The following is a 14,564-nucleotide window of genomic DNA, read 5'->3' on the forward strand; positions in this document are numbered from 1 at the left end:
ATCTAACAAATCATGGGCGCCATGAAAATGATCTTCGATCATTCTCCCAGGTATCTTATACTGCTGTCAGATATTAAATATATCAAACCTGTAATAATGAACATAAAGGAATAATAAAAATAAATGATATACAAAATAAATAAACATATTTATTAAAAATAACTACCAGATTTTTAACAATCTCTGAGTTAAGCAAGTTCATATTATGCTGTGACTCTAAAATGACATAAGTTATACAAGAAGATATATATATTTTAAAGATAACAACAATAATGTTATCTGTTACAAACTTAAATATAAGTACCTCTTACTAACATATAGGGTACAAAATTACATAAGTCTTCTACCAAATGGTTATAGTACGCCTGCTACGTACAACTAAAGGAAACCGACGAAGATGAAAATAATACAAATAAATAGGCCCAAGCCTCACTAAGAGAAAATACAATACTGAATAAAGCAAAATTAAATATACAAATGAATAAACGTTATAGAAGTGAAGTTAAGAAAAATACCGACAAAATGACCTAAATTAACCGAGCAAATGCAATGAAATAAAGTAACGACGAAGTAACCGAACAAACGAAATAAAGCGAATAAATACAATATTTGGGAAACAAGCAAGTAATGTTACAAAATAAATTTACCCGAATTACATAAACCAATATCAAAGCAATAATAAAGTATTAAAAACCTAATTTTCTCTAGGCTTATTCCTGTGCACAAGAAGTTACCGTAGATACAAAGTTTGGGAACCAAATAATCTAATATACAAATACATATGTCAAAAAAAACAGAGGTAACCTAAATCTGGAAAAAAAACATAGTGTATTTAACAGATAGTCTGAAATATAAAAAAAACCAATAGTTACTAAAACTCCTCACTAAATGTTCCCAAACGAGGTTGCGGTTGCATCCTAGAAAATGAGCATCACTATGATGCACCTCCATGCCCCCCCGTAGGCCCAGGTGGCAGGACGAAAAGGAGCTGGAATGTCCCCCAAAAAGCTTGTTCCCAAAACATACTCCCAGTTTGACTTGGCGGTAGCTGCAATAAGGTCAAGGTGGCTTCCCTAGGTAGTCAAGGTGGGTACGACATCACATGAGGGTTAGTTTTCTTTCAAATGGCTAAAAACATATACTTCGTTTGATTTCTCATATAAACCGGTAAACAAAAGTAAAGAGAAGAAGAAATAATCGAGGAAAACTTTTTAGAAGCAATAACATAAAAAAAACAACCATTAAAAATGGAACAAAAACTAATCTCAGGTAACCTTGAACTATTTTGAGTTTGAAAACATGAACAAATAATGGCATTGCATTTGAAATAGGAATATAAAATATGACTTATCTGAAATAACATGAGATTAAGATAGTAATAGCCATCTACATACATTTTATATACCTTAATGAAATGGTATTGAACCAGACAAAGATAGTTACATGACAATTTATAGATATATTGGACATGAAAATTTATAGATATATTGGATGTTCAATCGGTTTAAAACGTACAGAGAAATGGTAATTATTTCCAATATTAATTTGAGGACTTCAAAAATGTTTGGTTATGTAAAACCAAAAACCCCATTAATATAAAGATCGATATAAAGATAATATAAAGATCGAAATAATCTACATCCTTCACCTAAGGGACTGGCTAAGAACATTTAACAATGAACCAACTATTTCATATATTCAAGGTTAACTAAAAAACATTAGTAGAAAAAACGATTTACCGGTTAATTTTTTATTCCTCTTCCACTGATGGTACTCCCATCCTTACTCCAGGAAACCCGTACTCCAGGAAACAAGTGGTGGTAACTTTTTACTATACTTCCAAACTTAGTTGAAATAAAAATTAATTTCGAAGAAATTAACCGCCATTTACGGTACTAACCACCAACACCAACCTGTCAACCTCGCAGCCACCGGCCAAGTGCCTCTCATTCCTCCCACAGTCAGCGAGGAAAACGTCAAACTCTCACGGAACACGAATTAAACGACAAGGAACGGTTCAACAACTATGTTCCGTACAGTGTGACGTCACATGAGAAGTCCTTTACGATAAATTAAAGAATTTAAATGGGAGGTCAAGAGAAAATAATTATTTTTTTTAAAAATAATTACAGCGCTAAAAATGATAATATAACGGGTGGACCGTTACAACACTTCGACACTTTCTTGTTTTTTCTAATTGCATCATCGGCGGCACTTCAACCCTCAAGCAGTGAGGTAAACGTTAATACGAAAGACATTATTATAAATAAACCCGCCTAAAATAAAACGAAGGAAATAAAGCTCTTCACGTTTCACTTTCACTTTTTGTTGTGAGCATAGAAGAGTGGGGTTGTGAGTTTGTGAGAAATGTGAGAAGCTGATATTAGAGGTTATGATCATCGATTTTAAAAATCGATTATTTTTAAATTACAGTTAAACTATTCTACTTAGTTTAAATTAGTATTACGTATTTTCTTTTTGTTTTTAAATTTCTTCTACTATTAACTAATTGGTCTTACTAAAAATCTATTTCAATACCAGAATAATATAAAAAATAATCCTATCGAAACGTATCTATTATTTGATAAATCGATTAATTTAGTTTTCGAACCAACTATGTTAATCACGTACCGTGGTCACGTGATAGTATTTAAAGGAGGAGAAAGGCTTGGTAGTACGTCATCACCGCGCGCGATTTGAAAATTAGACATCATTTTAGCTCCTGTGATATTTTTAAAGAAAGAAATAGCAAAAATAGCGTCAAATCAAGGTTGGATTGAAATAGTTATGCTAAATGATTTTAAAAGCGAAATCATAAACTTTTTGTTTAAATATTGGTATTATTTACATTACTTTTACGTGATATACATCTAATTTTTCGACGTCCATAAAATACAGTGAGTACAATTCAAGCGATACGTATTTAACCAACACCGTTCAATTTTGTTTTCCAAAATATTTCTCAAAATTTAACCAAAGGAAGTTATTTCTGTTTCGTGATTATTACGTGAAATAAACGTACCTTTGCGATGTAACCGACATTCACACCTATTATAAAAAACATGTACTATATTCGTCATTATGATTTTATATTATTCTAATGTCAAAACATGTATAAAGGAAGCACTAATATATAAGTGAATGATTTGGCACTGAAATACGTTTTTTTCCCGTCATAAATCACCGAGTTACGTATTCGTTGAAATTTGCCGTAAATTTAACGTAATCATCACGTAACTGGGCTCAAACCTGTTTGCTGGGCTGTTTGTGACGTGTTCTGTCCATGATATTTTCAGAATTCTTCTGTACACCCACAGCTCGAATGATTCTAGTTTTTTCATTAATGCCGCATCCAAGGTCCAATCTTCCATTCCATAAAACAGACTCGAGAAAACGTAGCACCTAGCCAACCTAACTCTTAGCTAACTAAAATCTCTTGTGCGGAGCACGTTTCTCATTTTGTTAAAATTTGTTCTAGTGTTTTCTATTCTGATTTTGATTTCCTGGAAGTAATCACCTGTGGAGTTAGTCATTGTTCCAAGATATGCATATTGGTCTACTCGTTCGAAATTGGTTCCGTTTATAAAAAGATTCTCGTTATTTCTTTGAGTTTTCGATATTCTCATAAATATTCGAATTGGAATTTTCGAATATTCAGTAGTGGTGGGAATTTAAATATTTCTATTCCACCAGGAGTGCCCTCTCTTTTATCTGCATGTTTGTGCCTCCGGCATTCTTCTTCTTCTTTTGTATAGACATGACACTGTCTGTTCCTTCAATGTGCCTCTAGCAAGTTGTCGTTCCATCGTTTTCGTGGTCTTCCCACTGATCGTCTTCCTATTGGAGAACCGTCTCTCGCTGTCCTTACTAGGTACTCTATTTGTTGTCAGTCGGCTTATGTGGTCCTTCCGTTCTATTCTTCTGTTTCTTACCCAGTTATTAATGTTGTCCACCTTGCATCTCCGTCGTATATCTGTACTTCTAGCTCTGTCCCATAGAGTCTTACCATCGATTTTTCGGCGGGTTTTCATCTCCGTTGATTCGATCAATCTTTTTGCCCCTTCTGTGTCGGGTCGTGTTTCTGCCGCGTATTTCATTATTGGTTTGATGTTTTGTAAATTCTGCCTTTCATTTTTTTCCGATATTTTTATTTCTCCATATTGTGTCATTCAGGCAATCTGCGGCTCTGTTTGCTCTATTCACTTGATCTTCCACTTCTTTTCCTAGCCTTCCGTAGCTAGATAGTGTGATGCCTAGATATTTAAACTTTATCACTTGTTCTATTATCTGACCCTCCAGTTCCAATTTACATATTATTGGATTTGTTGTTATAACCACGCATTTTGTCTTTTTTCGGGAAATTAACATGTTAAATTTTCTGCCGGTTATGTTAAATTGGTGCAGCATACGTTGTATTCACTTTGGGAGATTAGTATTGCATCGTCTCCATAGTAGATTTAAGTTGTTTTTCTCCCATTTGTTATCCTTTTTAGTTCTTACTTTTTTAATTATTTCATCCATAATCAGGTTGAACAATAAAGAACTCAAGGAATCTTATCCCATTGCCGGCTTCAATTGTGTCAGTTAGTTCATCTTCTACTGTTACCTACTTTTATTGTGTTGTTCTGGTAGATGTTTTCGATCGTTTTAATTATTCCTAGAGGCACCTCTCTTGAGTATAACAAATGGATAAAGTCTTTTAATTTGACCATGTCAAATGCTTTCTTGAACTTCACGAAACATAAATATGCCGATTGGTTGTATTCTAACGATTTCTCTTGAACTTGCCTTATTATAAATATAGCGTCAGTGCATGATCTTCCCGACCTAAAGCCTTGTTGTTCTTGTGCTAATTTCATTCAATTTGTTTGTTATCACTTTCGTTGTTAATTTTAATGTTGTGTTTAATAAGTTAATTCCTCTGTAATTCTCCGGGTCCGATTTGTCTCCTTTTTTGAAGAGAGGTATTAGGATGCTTGATCTCAATTCTTGTGGTATTCTGTTTTGTTCTATTATTTTTTGTATTAGTGTTAATAATTGTTTAGTCAGATCTTGTCCTCCGCACTTTAGGAGTTCGTCCGATATTCTGTCCTCTCCTGAAGATTTTCTATTTTTTAATTTTCTTAATGCTTTCTTTACCTCTCCTTCCTCGATGTTTATGTCTTCGTTTGTCGTAACTTCAGGTGTTGGTGGTTCATTTTCGTCGGCTTTAGCACATAAAGATCGGAAGTAGTCTGCCCATGTTTCCTTCTGAATGTGTTTTGATTTTATTAATTCGTTCATATCCTTTCTTTGTCCTTTGATCATTCTCCATACTTCTTTTTGTGTTCCGTAGAAGTCGTGTTCCATCTGTTTTGAGAAACTCTGCCAGTGTTCCCTTTTTAGTTGTCTCACTAAAGTATTCGTTTCGTTTCTGATTCGTTTGTATTGGTTGTATGCCTGTTGTGTTGGTTTTGTTCTGTATTGTAAAAAAGATTTCTTCTTTTCATCACATTTTATCTTCACTTCCTCTCTGAACCACTGGGTTTTCTTTTTTGATATGTTAGTATTCGTTCCTTTCTGGGTTACCTAGATCGCTGAAATATTAGATCATTAGTGGTTTTGTTCCGTCGCGGGAATGGATTGTGTCTGTACGCGATCGAAGTTAGATCACGTGTTTTTCTGGAATTTCAAGATATGGATTGGACGAAATAAATACTATCCGAGATTCTTGACATCTATAGGCAGAGGCCCTGTCCGTGTAAAATAAAAGATAAGAGTTATTTAAACAAAAATTTAAAATGCCAGGCATATAGGTAATGAACTATTATTTTTTCTGAAGTAAAAGGACTTCGAAACTAAACTTAGGTGCATAGAAATCGACCCACTTAAAAATTTGGTCATTTTTGATGTCTCATATTTCCTAAACCTGTTGGCCGATTTAAGTGATTTTTTGGACATGTTATAGCCTGATTCTTTACAATACCACTGTAATAATATTGTTTATGACAGGTAAATTTTCATTGTATACCGTTTGTCATCAGTCATCTTGTTTGAGGTCTGCCTCTACTTCTTTTATTTGCTCTTGGTCGCATATCCGTACTATGATAAAAATGAAAGATGGAATATTTACGTTTGTGCGCAAAGAAAAAATAATATCCGATCTGCCGCAGGCCGAATCGGCGAATGCGGAATGATGGATCTGATCGAAAATCCTCTCTCTGTGTGCCCAGCTATTGATTGCAGGGCTACTACTACTATCGGTTTACAGCATTCTCCGACTCCTAATAGCCATTCTTCTCTGTTTAACCATAGACTTGGAGGGAGTTCTCTTCACTCTAGTTCTTTTTCAGATAGTTACCAAGGATTCTGCACTCCGACCAATACAGAATTTTCTTTGCCTCTAGATACACTCGGGTGCAAAATTAACCGGACACCTTAAAAATGGGTAATTTTTGATGTCTCGCAATTCCTAAACCTGTTGTCCGATTTGAGTGATTTTTTAATATGTTATAACCTTATTCCTCAACAATATCGTTCCAATAATATTGTTGCTAAACAGGTAAATTTTCATTGTATACCGGGTGTACCAATGAAACTGTGTTTTTTTCTCAAATTTTGCATCGCCCTGTGGAGTATTCTAACATTTACAAAATACTCAAATTTAAACCCAAATATAAGGTACTTTAACAGTTAGACATGTTTTTTATCAAAACAGTATGTTTTTAAATAAGCATGGCAAACTTTATGGAGTTATTCTACATGAAAAAATAATGACAGTTTGCTTTATAAACCTATGTCCGCAAATGCTTAATTTCTAAGATAGAGGGTGTTGAAATTTTTCTTATAAGCTGACGATTTATTTATTGCTTTAAAACCGGTTGAGATATGCAAATGAAATTTGGTGGGTTTTAAGACGTAGTTATTATACAACTTTTGAGATACAAGTTAGAATTTAATATTCAACATTGGCGCTCAAACGGGTAATATGAGCAGTCATATTACCCGTATGCGCGCAAATGGTGAATATTAAATTCTTAATTGTATGTCAAAAAATGTGCAATAACTACGTCTTAAAACCAACCAAATTTCATTTGCATATCTCAACCTGTTTTAAAGCAATAAATAAATTATGAGTTTGTAAGAAAAATTTCAACACCCCCTATCTCAGAAACGAAGCATTTGCGAACATACCGTTTATAAAGCAAACTGTCATTATTTTTTCATGCAGAATTACCCTTTAAAGGTTGCCATACTTATTTAAAAAGACCCTGTATTGATGAAAAACATGGCTAGTTGTTAAATTACCTAACTTTTTTATGGTCCAATGTACGTAAATGAACCAAAAAGCAAAATGTTTAGAAAACATGAGACTGTAGTTAGATTTCAATTTCAGTATTTTGTAAATGCTAGAATATTCCACAGGGTGATGCGAAGTTTAAGAAAAAAACACAGTTTCATTGGTACACTTCGTATACAATGAAAATTTACCTGTTTAGCAACAATATTATTAAAACGGTATTGTTAAAGAATAAGGCTAAAACATATTAAAAAATCACTTAAATCGGACAACAGGTTTAGGAATTGCGAGACATCAAAAATTACCAATTTTTAAGGTGTCCGGTTAATTTTGCACCCGAGTGTAGATGACGCTAACGCGTCCGTACGCATTTAATATTTTATTAATATACATTCTTCGACAGCTTGGATTCAGTTTGCTGCGGGATACACCACAGGCGGATCGGAAGACGCTGAAAAGCAGAAACCTTGGTCAGCCGATGGTAGTGGCCCCGCATCGAATCTAATCTAAAGCTGTCTTTCCTTAGTTATTTTTCAATTCCCTCCCTCCAGATTCTTCTCGATCTTCCTCTTTTCCTTCTCCATTGTGGTGCCTACGTCAAAATCTGTTTAGGAATCTTGTCATCTGGCATTCACTGTACATGGCCGTACCATATTAGTTGTTTTGTTTGTATGTCATCAATTATTGTATGTGTGACTCCCATCATTTCTCGTATTCTCTTATTTGGTATTTCTCGTATTCTATCTATCTATATATTCTATCATTTCTCGTATTCTTTCATGTGGTATTCGATCTCTTCTTGATTTCCGTGCTGCACTTCTCCAGAAGTTCATTTATATTCCTAGTAACATTTTCTCTGTTCTTTGTTTCAGTGGCCAAACTTCACTAACATATTGTAATTACACTTTTACGTAGAGTATTGTAAATAAGCTGTTTTTTGCTTTAGATATTCTTTGGTCCCACAGAATGCCATTCATCATGGATATGGCTTTTCTATCCTGTATGTTTCTGTCTTTTATAGCAGCATCGATGGTTCCATCTTGAGTTATCTTCATGCGAGGTATTCATCACAGTGTTTAATTTCTACCCTATCGTCTAATGTAATACAGTCGAACCCGCTTATTAGAATACTGATTATAGGGATATCCCGGTTTAAGGAATATAAATTTGAAGCCCCGAGACGTTTTAACTAGCTACTAACGATCGGTTATTAGAATATCCCGGTTATAGGAATACTTTTGCTTGTCACGAAGGCTATTCCAATAAGCGGGTTCGAATGTATAGTGCTTTGTCCCTCCAATACACATGGCTTTAGTTTTCTTAATGTTGACTTCGAGACCCCATTTGTTATATTCTTCTATTAGCTTCCGCGTCATGTAACTCCAGTCATCATGATCCTGAGCAATCAGAATTTTGTCATCATTGAAACATAAAGTATATAGTGTTGTCTCGTCATTGAGAGGGATTCCCATGCCATTATATTTTCTTTTCCACATATTGAGAATTGTTCCAGATAAATTTTGGAAAGGATGGGCGATATACAGCAACCCTACTTCAATCCACTCGTGACCTTAAATCCCTCATACATCCTTGATTCCGTTTTAATTTTTGCAGTAGTTCCATTATACAGACTTTGGACTGCTTTGATAAGACCTTGAGGTTGTTTTTCTGTAGGGTTGACCATGATTTGCTGAGGGGCAAACTGTCATATGCTTTTTGTAATTCTACGTACACTAGGTGAACTTCTTTATTCACGGCTGTGTATTTCTCAATAACTTGCGTAATAGAGTACACGTGGTCTACTGTGTACCACCCAGCTCTAAAGCTTGATCCTCTGCTTCGTACTCTCTATAGTCATTTTCTATTTTGTTCCTAATAAGTTTTCCATACATCCTACTTATTGTGCTGTTTACCGCAATTCCTCTGTAATTTTCACACATCCTTGCTGCCCTTTTTCTGGATAGTTGACATGATACGTGCATAAGGTTGATATTAATTGGTTTGACGCTTAAGTTTTCTTACTGCAAAGAGAGTTCGCGTGTTCTAAGTTCTAATTCGTTTATTTATCTTCATTACGTCAAGCCATGGGATACTTAGCATCCTCTGGTGATCTAACACTTGCCCAAAACTGAGGACCATTGCTGAGAGGTTCTTTGCCATGATAAAGAAAATTTAAACTAAAAGTTAAACAATTAGGCATGCACGTCATAGATTTAATGATATCATAACCCACCGCTACAAAATTGACGGCAAACAAATTCAACAAATTTTTCCTAGTGCATTAGTTTTTTCGCTACCGTTAAGTTTAGCAGGAAAGCGCTGTTGCCAAATAAAAAACATATAGGTACGTATTTACCACAGCAACTACCGGTTACACTGTTTCTCTTTATCTTTAAGAGTGTGAAACAAAGATAACTATCTGTATCAAGTGTCAAAGTCATGTTCGTTGTCCTATAGAAGGTTATGTAAGATTTTTGGTTGTGTGCCCATTTAGCCAGCAACATTTCTTAAAATTAATGCCTAACTAAACCTACCATACAACAAAACTATTACGAACCTAATCGACCAATCAAGGATAGGGAATGGGAAGTGAAGTTAGTTAAAAATAAACTGTCGTTAAAATATAAACTAAATAATTCAAATATATATTTGAAAACTTAGTTAATTCAAATATAATTTAAAAACAATAATTTGACATAATATTTAATCTCCAATATTATGACAAGAGTTAATTACCATTTACAATCTCACCAAATATAATAAAGACGTCATATAAACACGTCACTAATTCTAGCCAATGAAATGCTGGCTGTAATAGGAATGGCATGTCAAGAAAATGTGATTGTTCCCTATTTACTTTCTCAAAGGATACCGCACACATCTTATGGAAAATATAATGTCACTCAAATGAAATAAAATTTACATGAATAGATTTTAGTCTTGAAATTACACTAATTTCATATCAATGCGCCAACTCTGTTTTTTGAATAATAAGAGCGTAAATTGATATAAATAAATCTAAAATCAAATTGAAAGGTACGTGTGTCAAAGAGAGAAAAAATATATTGAAATGCAGTACTCCATAAATCGTTATGAGGGATTAAGGCAGAACTTACTCTTATCTTATCTTATTGTTATTGATAATAAAGTAGATATAATTTGGTCAGTCGTACTTCCTCTAATCCGCTTATCTCATGCTGAGTAAACCCTTGTGAATAGCCACTAGTCTAACATTATTTATGATTGACAATTTTATGAACTTCAAAAATGTGATTTCGCTAAACGTTAATTAGAATTAACGCCGTTAATAATGATACTCCAGAGTTCGCGCAATGATATGAAATTCCTTAAATTTCGACACCAATCTATTCATGTAAATTTTATTTAATTTGAGTGACATTATATTTTCCATAAGATGTGTAAGGTATCCTTTAGAATATGGCAACATGGGGAAAATTACTTGCATTCCTTATTGTTTGACGTTTCCTACAGAGCCGGATTTAAGGCAGTGGGGGCCCCTGGGCAGAATTGGTGTGGGGCCCTACCTCCTACCATTAAACAAATTGTTGTTATGACTATGGTATGGTTAAAGTCCGGGTACTTTTCGAGATTTTTTAACTAAAAATTCCTTGATTATGTCGGGCATGTCTAGTTGCTTTAAGGCATTGTGTTCAATGCTCATTATAAAGAGATGGTTCAAACGCTCTTAGCCTATCATAGATCGAAGTCGATTTTTAATTAACTTAAATTTTTAGAATGATCTCTCTCCACTGCAGTTAGTTTAGTTACCATCAGAACTAAATATAAACGAAGTGTCACTACAACGTGTTTGGAACCGCATCATTCACATTTTTCTCTTTTAACCGTCGGTACATTTGAAGTTCTTTACTTATAATATTTGATGAGCCGATTTCCTCTTTAAATGAATTGAAAAATTCTACAAATTGTACTAGTCCGACACCTAGTTTTTTTTTATCTAAATCATTGCTATAATTGGCGGTACGCTTCAGTGAGTGAGCTTCAATTTCATTGGGAGTTAAGTTTTCCAAATAATGTAAAAATCCAAAATTGGAGTGAATAAATTCATATGCCGAAAGCCTATGACTTGAAGAGGAAATGAAGTGATCTATAATAGCTATAAAATTTTGAGTCCTAAATTTCTCTGATGTTATCATTTCAGTCTCTGAAATATTCCTTAAAATAATATAAAATTTTTAATTGATTTAAGTGCCGCCACTCCTGAATTAAGGTCAATATTTTGATCTTGGAGAATACGACTTGTGCTGTGTGTCCTCTCTAAGATTTCATTCCAAAATATTGCAAATATCCCTGTTTTCAGTAAACACACTCGATTATACAAACCATTTGTATCGCTACGAGTTTCAAATTGTTGCCCATCGTCTTTTGAAATTTTGGATAATACTCCTTTAATCTGATTATAACCTTTAACTAGTTTTTTTGCGGCATCACTTCTAGACGACCATCTAGTAGTATTTACTCTTTTTTAGGAACAATAATATTTCTGCCATGGTCGGCGTTGCTCTCGCTCTAAGACGTTTTTAAACATTCGATTAACAAGTTGTATCTATATGTAGAGGAAATGAAAAATACATAGGGTCCATACAGTCCTTCCAAGAAATCAAAGAATTCTATGGCAGCAGGGCAACACTTCTATGGCTGCAGCTTTAGCAACTAAATTTAGAGAGTATGGGCGACACATGGAATCTACAACGCCAAGATATTGTGTTTTTAAAATTTTAGCTGAACACCATTGTATTTTCTACTCATAACTGACGCATTGTCGTAGGACTGTCCCCTGCAGCTTTTCAAATCGATATCATCTTCTTGCAAGAATGTCTTAAATATATTTTCTGCTTTATGACCGTAATTTGCCAAAAATACATTTTTAATAGGAAAGAAACCTTCCATATAACGAAATATTACAGTTAATTGATTGACAAAAATTATTATTCTATGTGAATAATGTGCTGATTTTTTTAAGTTTGGGGCTTTGTGGGGGCCCCCAAAATGTGGGGGCCCCGGACAGCTGCCCAGCCTGCCCCCCTTAAATCCGGCCCTGGTTTCCTATATGTATATGAATATTGACATCCCGGGGGATTTTGTTTATTTTTTTACTTATCGTAAGTTCCCTTTACATTCGACGACATAAAACAGTTTTTTATCTTTGATCTAGGGTTATTCATTCGTTATTCCGCCATACTCGGTAATCCCAGCTGCTGGTGAGGGTGGTATTTGAGTAGGGGTAAGAACATGCCGAGGATACATGGATGAGCGTGGTGTAGGTCGCGACAGCGGTCGAGGTTTACATCGATGACGGGCTGAACATACCGAAGATACCTTCCTTTCAGTGTTCTTTGCGGTTTCCATATAACCAAAACTTGTCGCAACTTGATTTCAACAAGAAATGTCAGCGAATCTCCGGCGAATGTCACGTGGGTTAAAAACCAACAATAAACTTTAATTTACCACGAGATCAGCAGCTCGATCGGGATGTAAAACAAACTATTTTGTTTTGGCATCGACATCGCTGTAAACCGCGATGATAGGTCGCGAAGGTGAACGGGTGGCACATCCTTGGTATGTGCGATCTTATAAGATAATGAAGGTTTGTTATTACATCGATGTAGTGACCGCGATCGCGACCTACACCGCGCACATCCAAGTATCTTCGGCATGTTCGTACCCTAGGAGAGGCTACTAGAGACGCATCACTATGCCAGTCATGAGAATACCAGCTGTGACAGCCTGCAATCTTTGACAATGGGTGCGTTCGGACGACCACAGCGGCTGGACAGCTGAGCCAGCAGTAGCTGTCAGACGTCACCGCTGGAAGCCAGCCGCTGAGAGATTTACTAAGCTTTCCCTATCACGGCTGGATACAACCACTCAGCCGATTTCTGCTGACCGCCAGCCGCTATGGTCGTCCGAACGCACCCAATGACTTCGTTATTTTAAACATTTAATTTTAGATAGTGTCATTTCACTTCACCTAAACTTTTATTTAAAATAGGTCACAACCTAAAACGAGTTTCCTCTTGATCTGTATCAATCCTATTGATACTAATTAAAAATATAGAAGGTTTACCGAGTATGAAGGAGAAGAATGTATAAAATTTGCAAAATGTAAAAAAAATGTCATATCATATAGGTACCTAACCTTTTCTTTCTTTTATCTCTTCAATTTATGGCATATTTACAATTAGTTACCTTCGTCAAAAATTGTTCCCACTCTACATTTAACATCGGTTTTATAACAGGATGTTCGTACTGCTTTGGAAAACTTCTGTATAGCTTAATGGCAAGAAATCTACATCTCTGAAATGCTGCACTCGTTATTATTCCAGAAATTTCAAACTTTTCTTTTGCAGATTGCGTCTTTTCTTCTGAATAATCCATTCTACTGTGATTTTTGTATTGTTTGTTAAACTATTCAAATCAAATATTTAAAGAAAAATTAACAATTAAATGTTAAGATAAATATGAAAATAGACAATTGTCAAATTTTGTATCACTTAACTGTCAAGATTAGCATTCCTCTAAGTAAACTGACACTTTCCATTTCTTCATGGCGTAGTAGTTAGTCGGAGAGATAGAAGCAATAATATGGAAAAACTATTCGGGGATATGTTGAATTAGTTGTGTACATGACTTTTCCCAACGGGCGGAAACCAGAGTGGGGGACGAGGGTAGTTATAAGGGGTCAAAGTCGCGGTATTTATAATTTCTTTTGTGACGCTCATAATCGAGATAGTGCACCAAAATTTGGGAATAGTAGGACATGACGTAACTAAGTAAAATCTTCAGGGGCGGAAAGCTGCGTAGCCGACAAAGGGGTGGGGGTAGGAGTGAATATAAATATTATAAGGGTTTTTTTTTGTGACGTTCGTGATTGAGATAGTGCACCAAAATTTGGGAATAAGTAGACCATGAGATAACTAAGTAAAATCCTTAGGGGCGAAAACCAGAGTGGGGGACAAGGGTAGTTATAAAGGGTCAAAGTCGCGGTTTTTGTTATTTTTTTTTGTGACGCTCATGATCGAGATAGTGCACCAAAATTTGGGAATAACTAGTTTATGACGTAAATACGTAAAATCTCCAGGGGCGGAAACCAGACTTGCGGATGAGGGTAGTGGTATGGGGTCAAAGTCGCAGTATGTATTATTTTTTTGTGACGCAGCACAACATTTGTCCCCCACGCAGCGTTCTGCCCCTGGAGATTTTACTTAATATGTGATGATCTACTTATTCCCAAATTTTGGTGCAC

At 35.1% G+C, this 14,564-nt stretch overlaps 1 protein-coding gene across 1 annotated transcript in view; it reads right to left on the bottom strand.

Annotated features, from left to right (window-relative positions):
- The window catches only part of LOC114326373 (probable inactive peptidyl-prolyl cis-trans isomerase-like 6), a 63,910-nt gene extending 49,999 nt beyond the window's left edge, over positions 1 to 13,911 (bottom strand). Inside the window, exon 1 of the mRNA XM_050641630.1 lies at positions 13,508 to 13,911. Within this exon, the coding sequence (XP_050497587.1) occupies positions 13,508 to 13,696 (189 nt within the window). The 5' untranslated portion in view covers positions 13,697 to 13,911. The remainder of the gene's footprint in view (positions 1 to 13,507) is intronic.
- Between the last annotated feature and the right edge of the window lie 653 nt (positions 13,912 to 14,564).

Source organism: Diabrotica virgifera, chromosome 1 (assembly GCF_917563875.1).
Source record: "Diabrotica virgifera virgifera chromosome 1, PGI_DIABVI_V3a".
Taxonomy (NCBI): Eukaryota; Metazoa; Arthropoda; class Insecta; order Coleoptera; family Chrysomelidae; genus Diabrotica; species Diabrotica virgifera.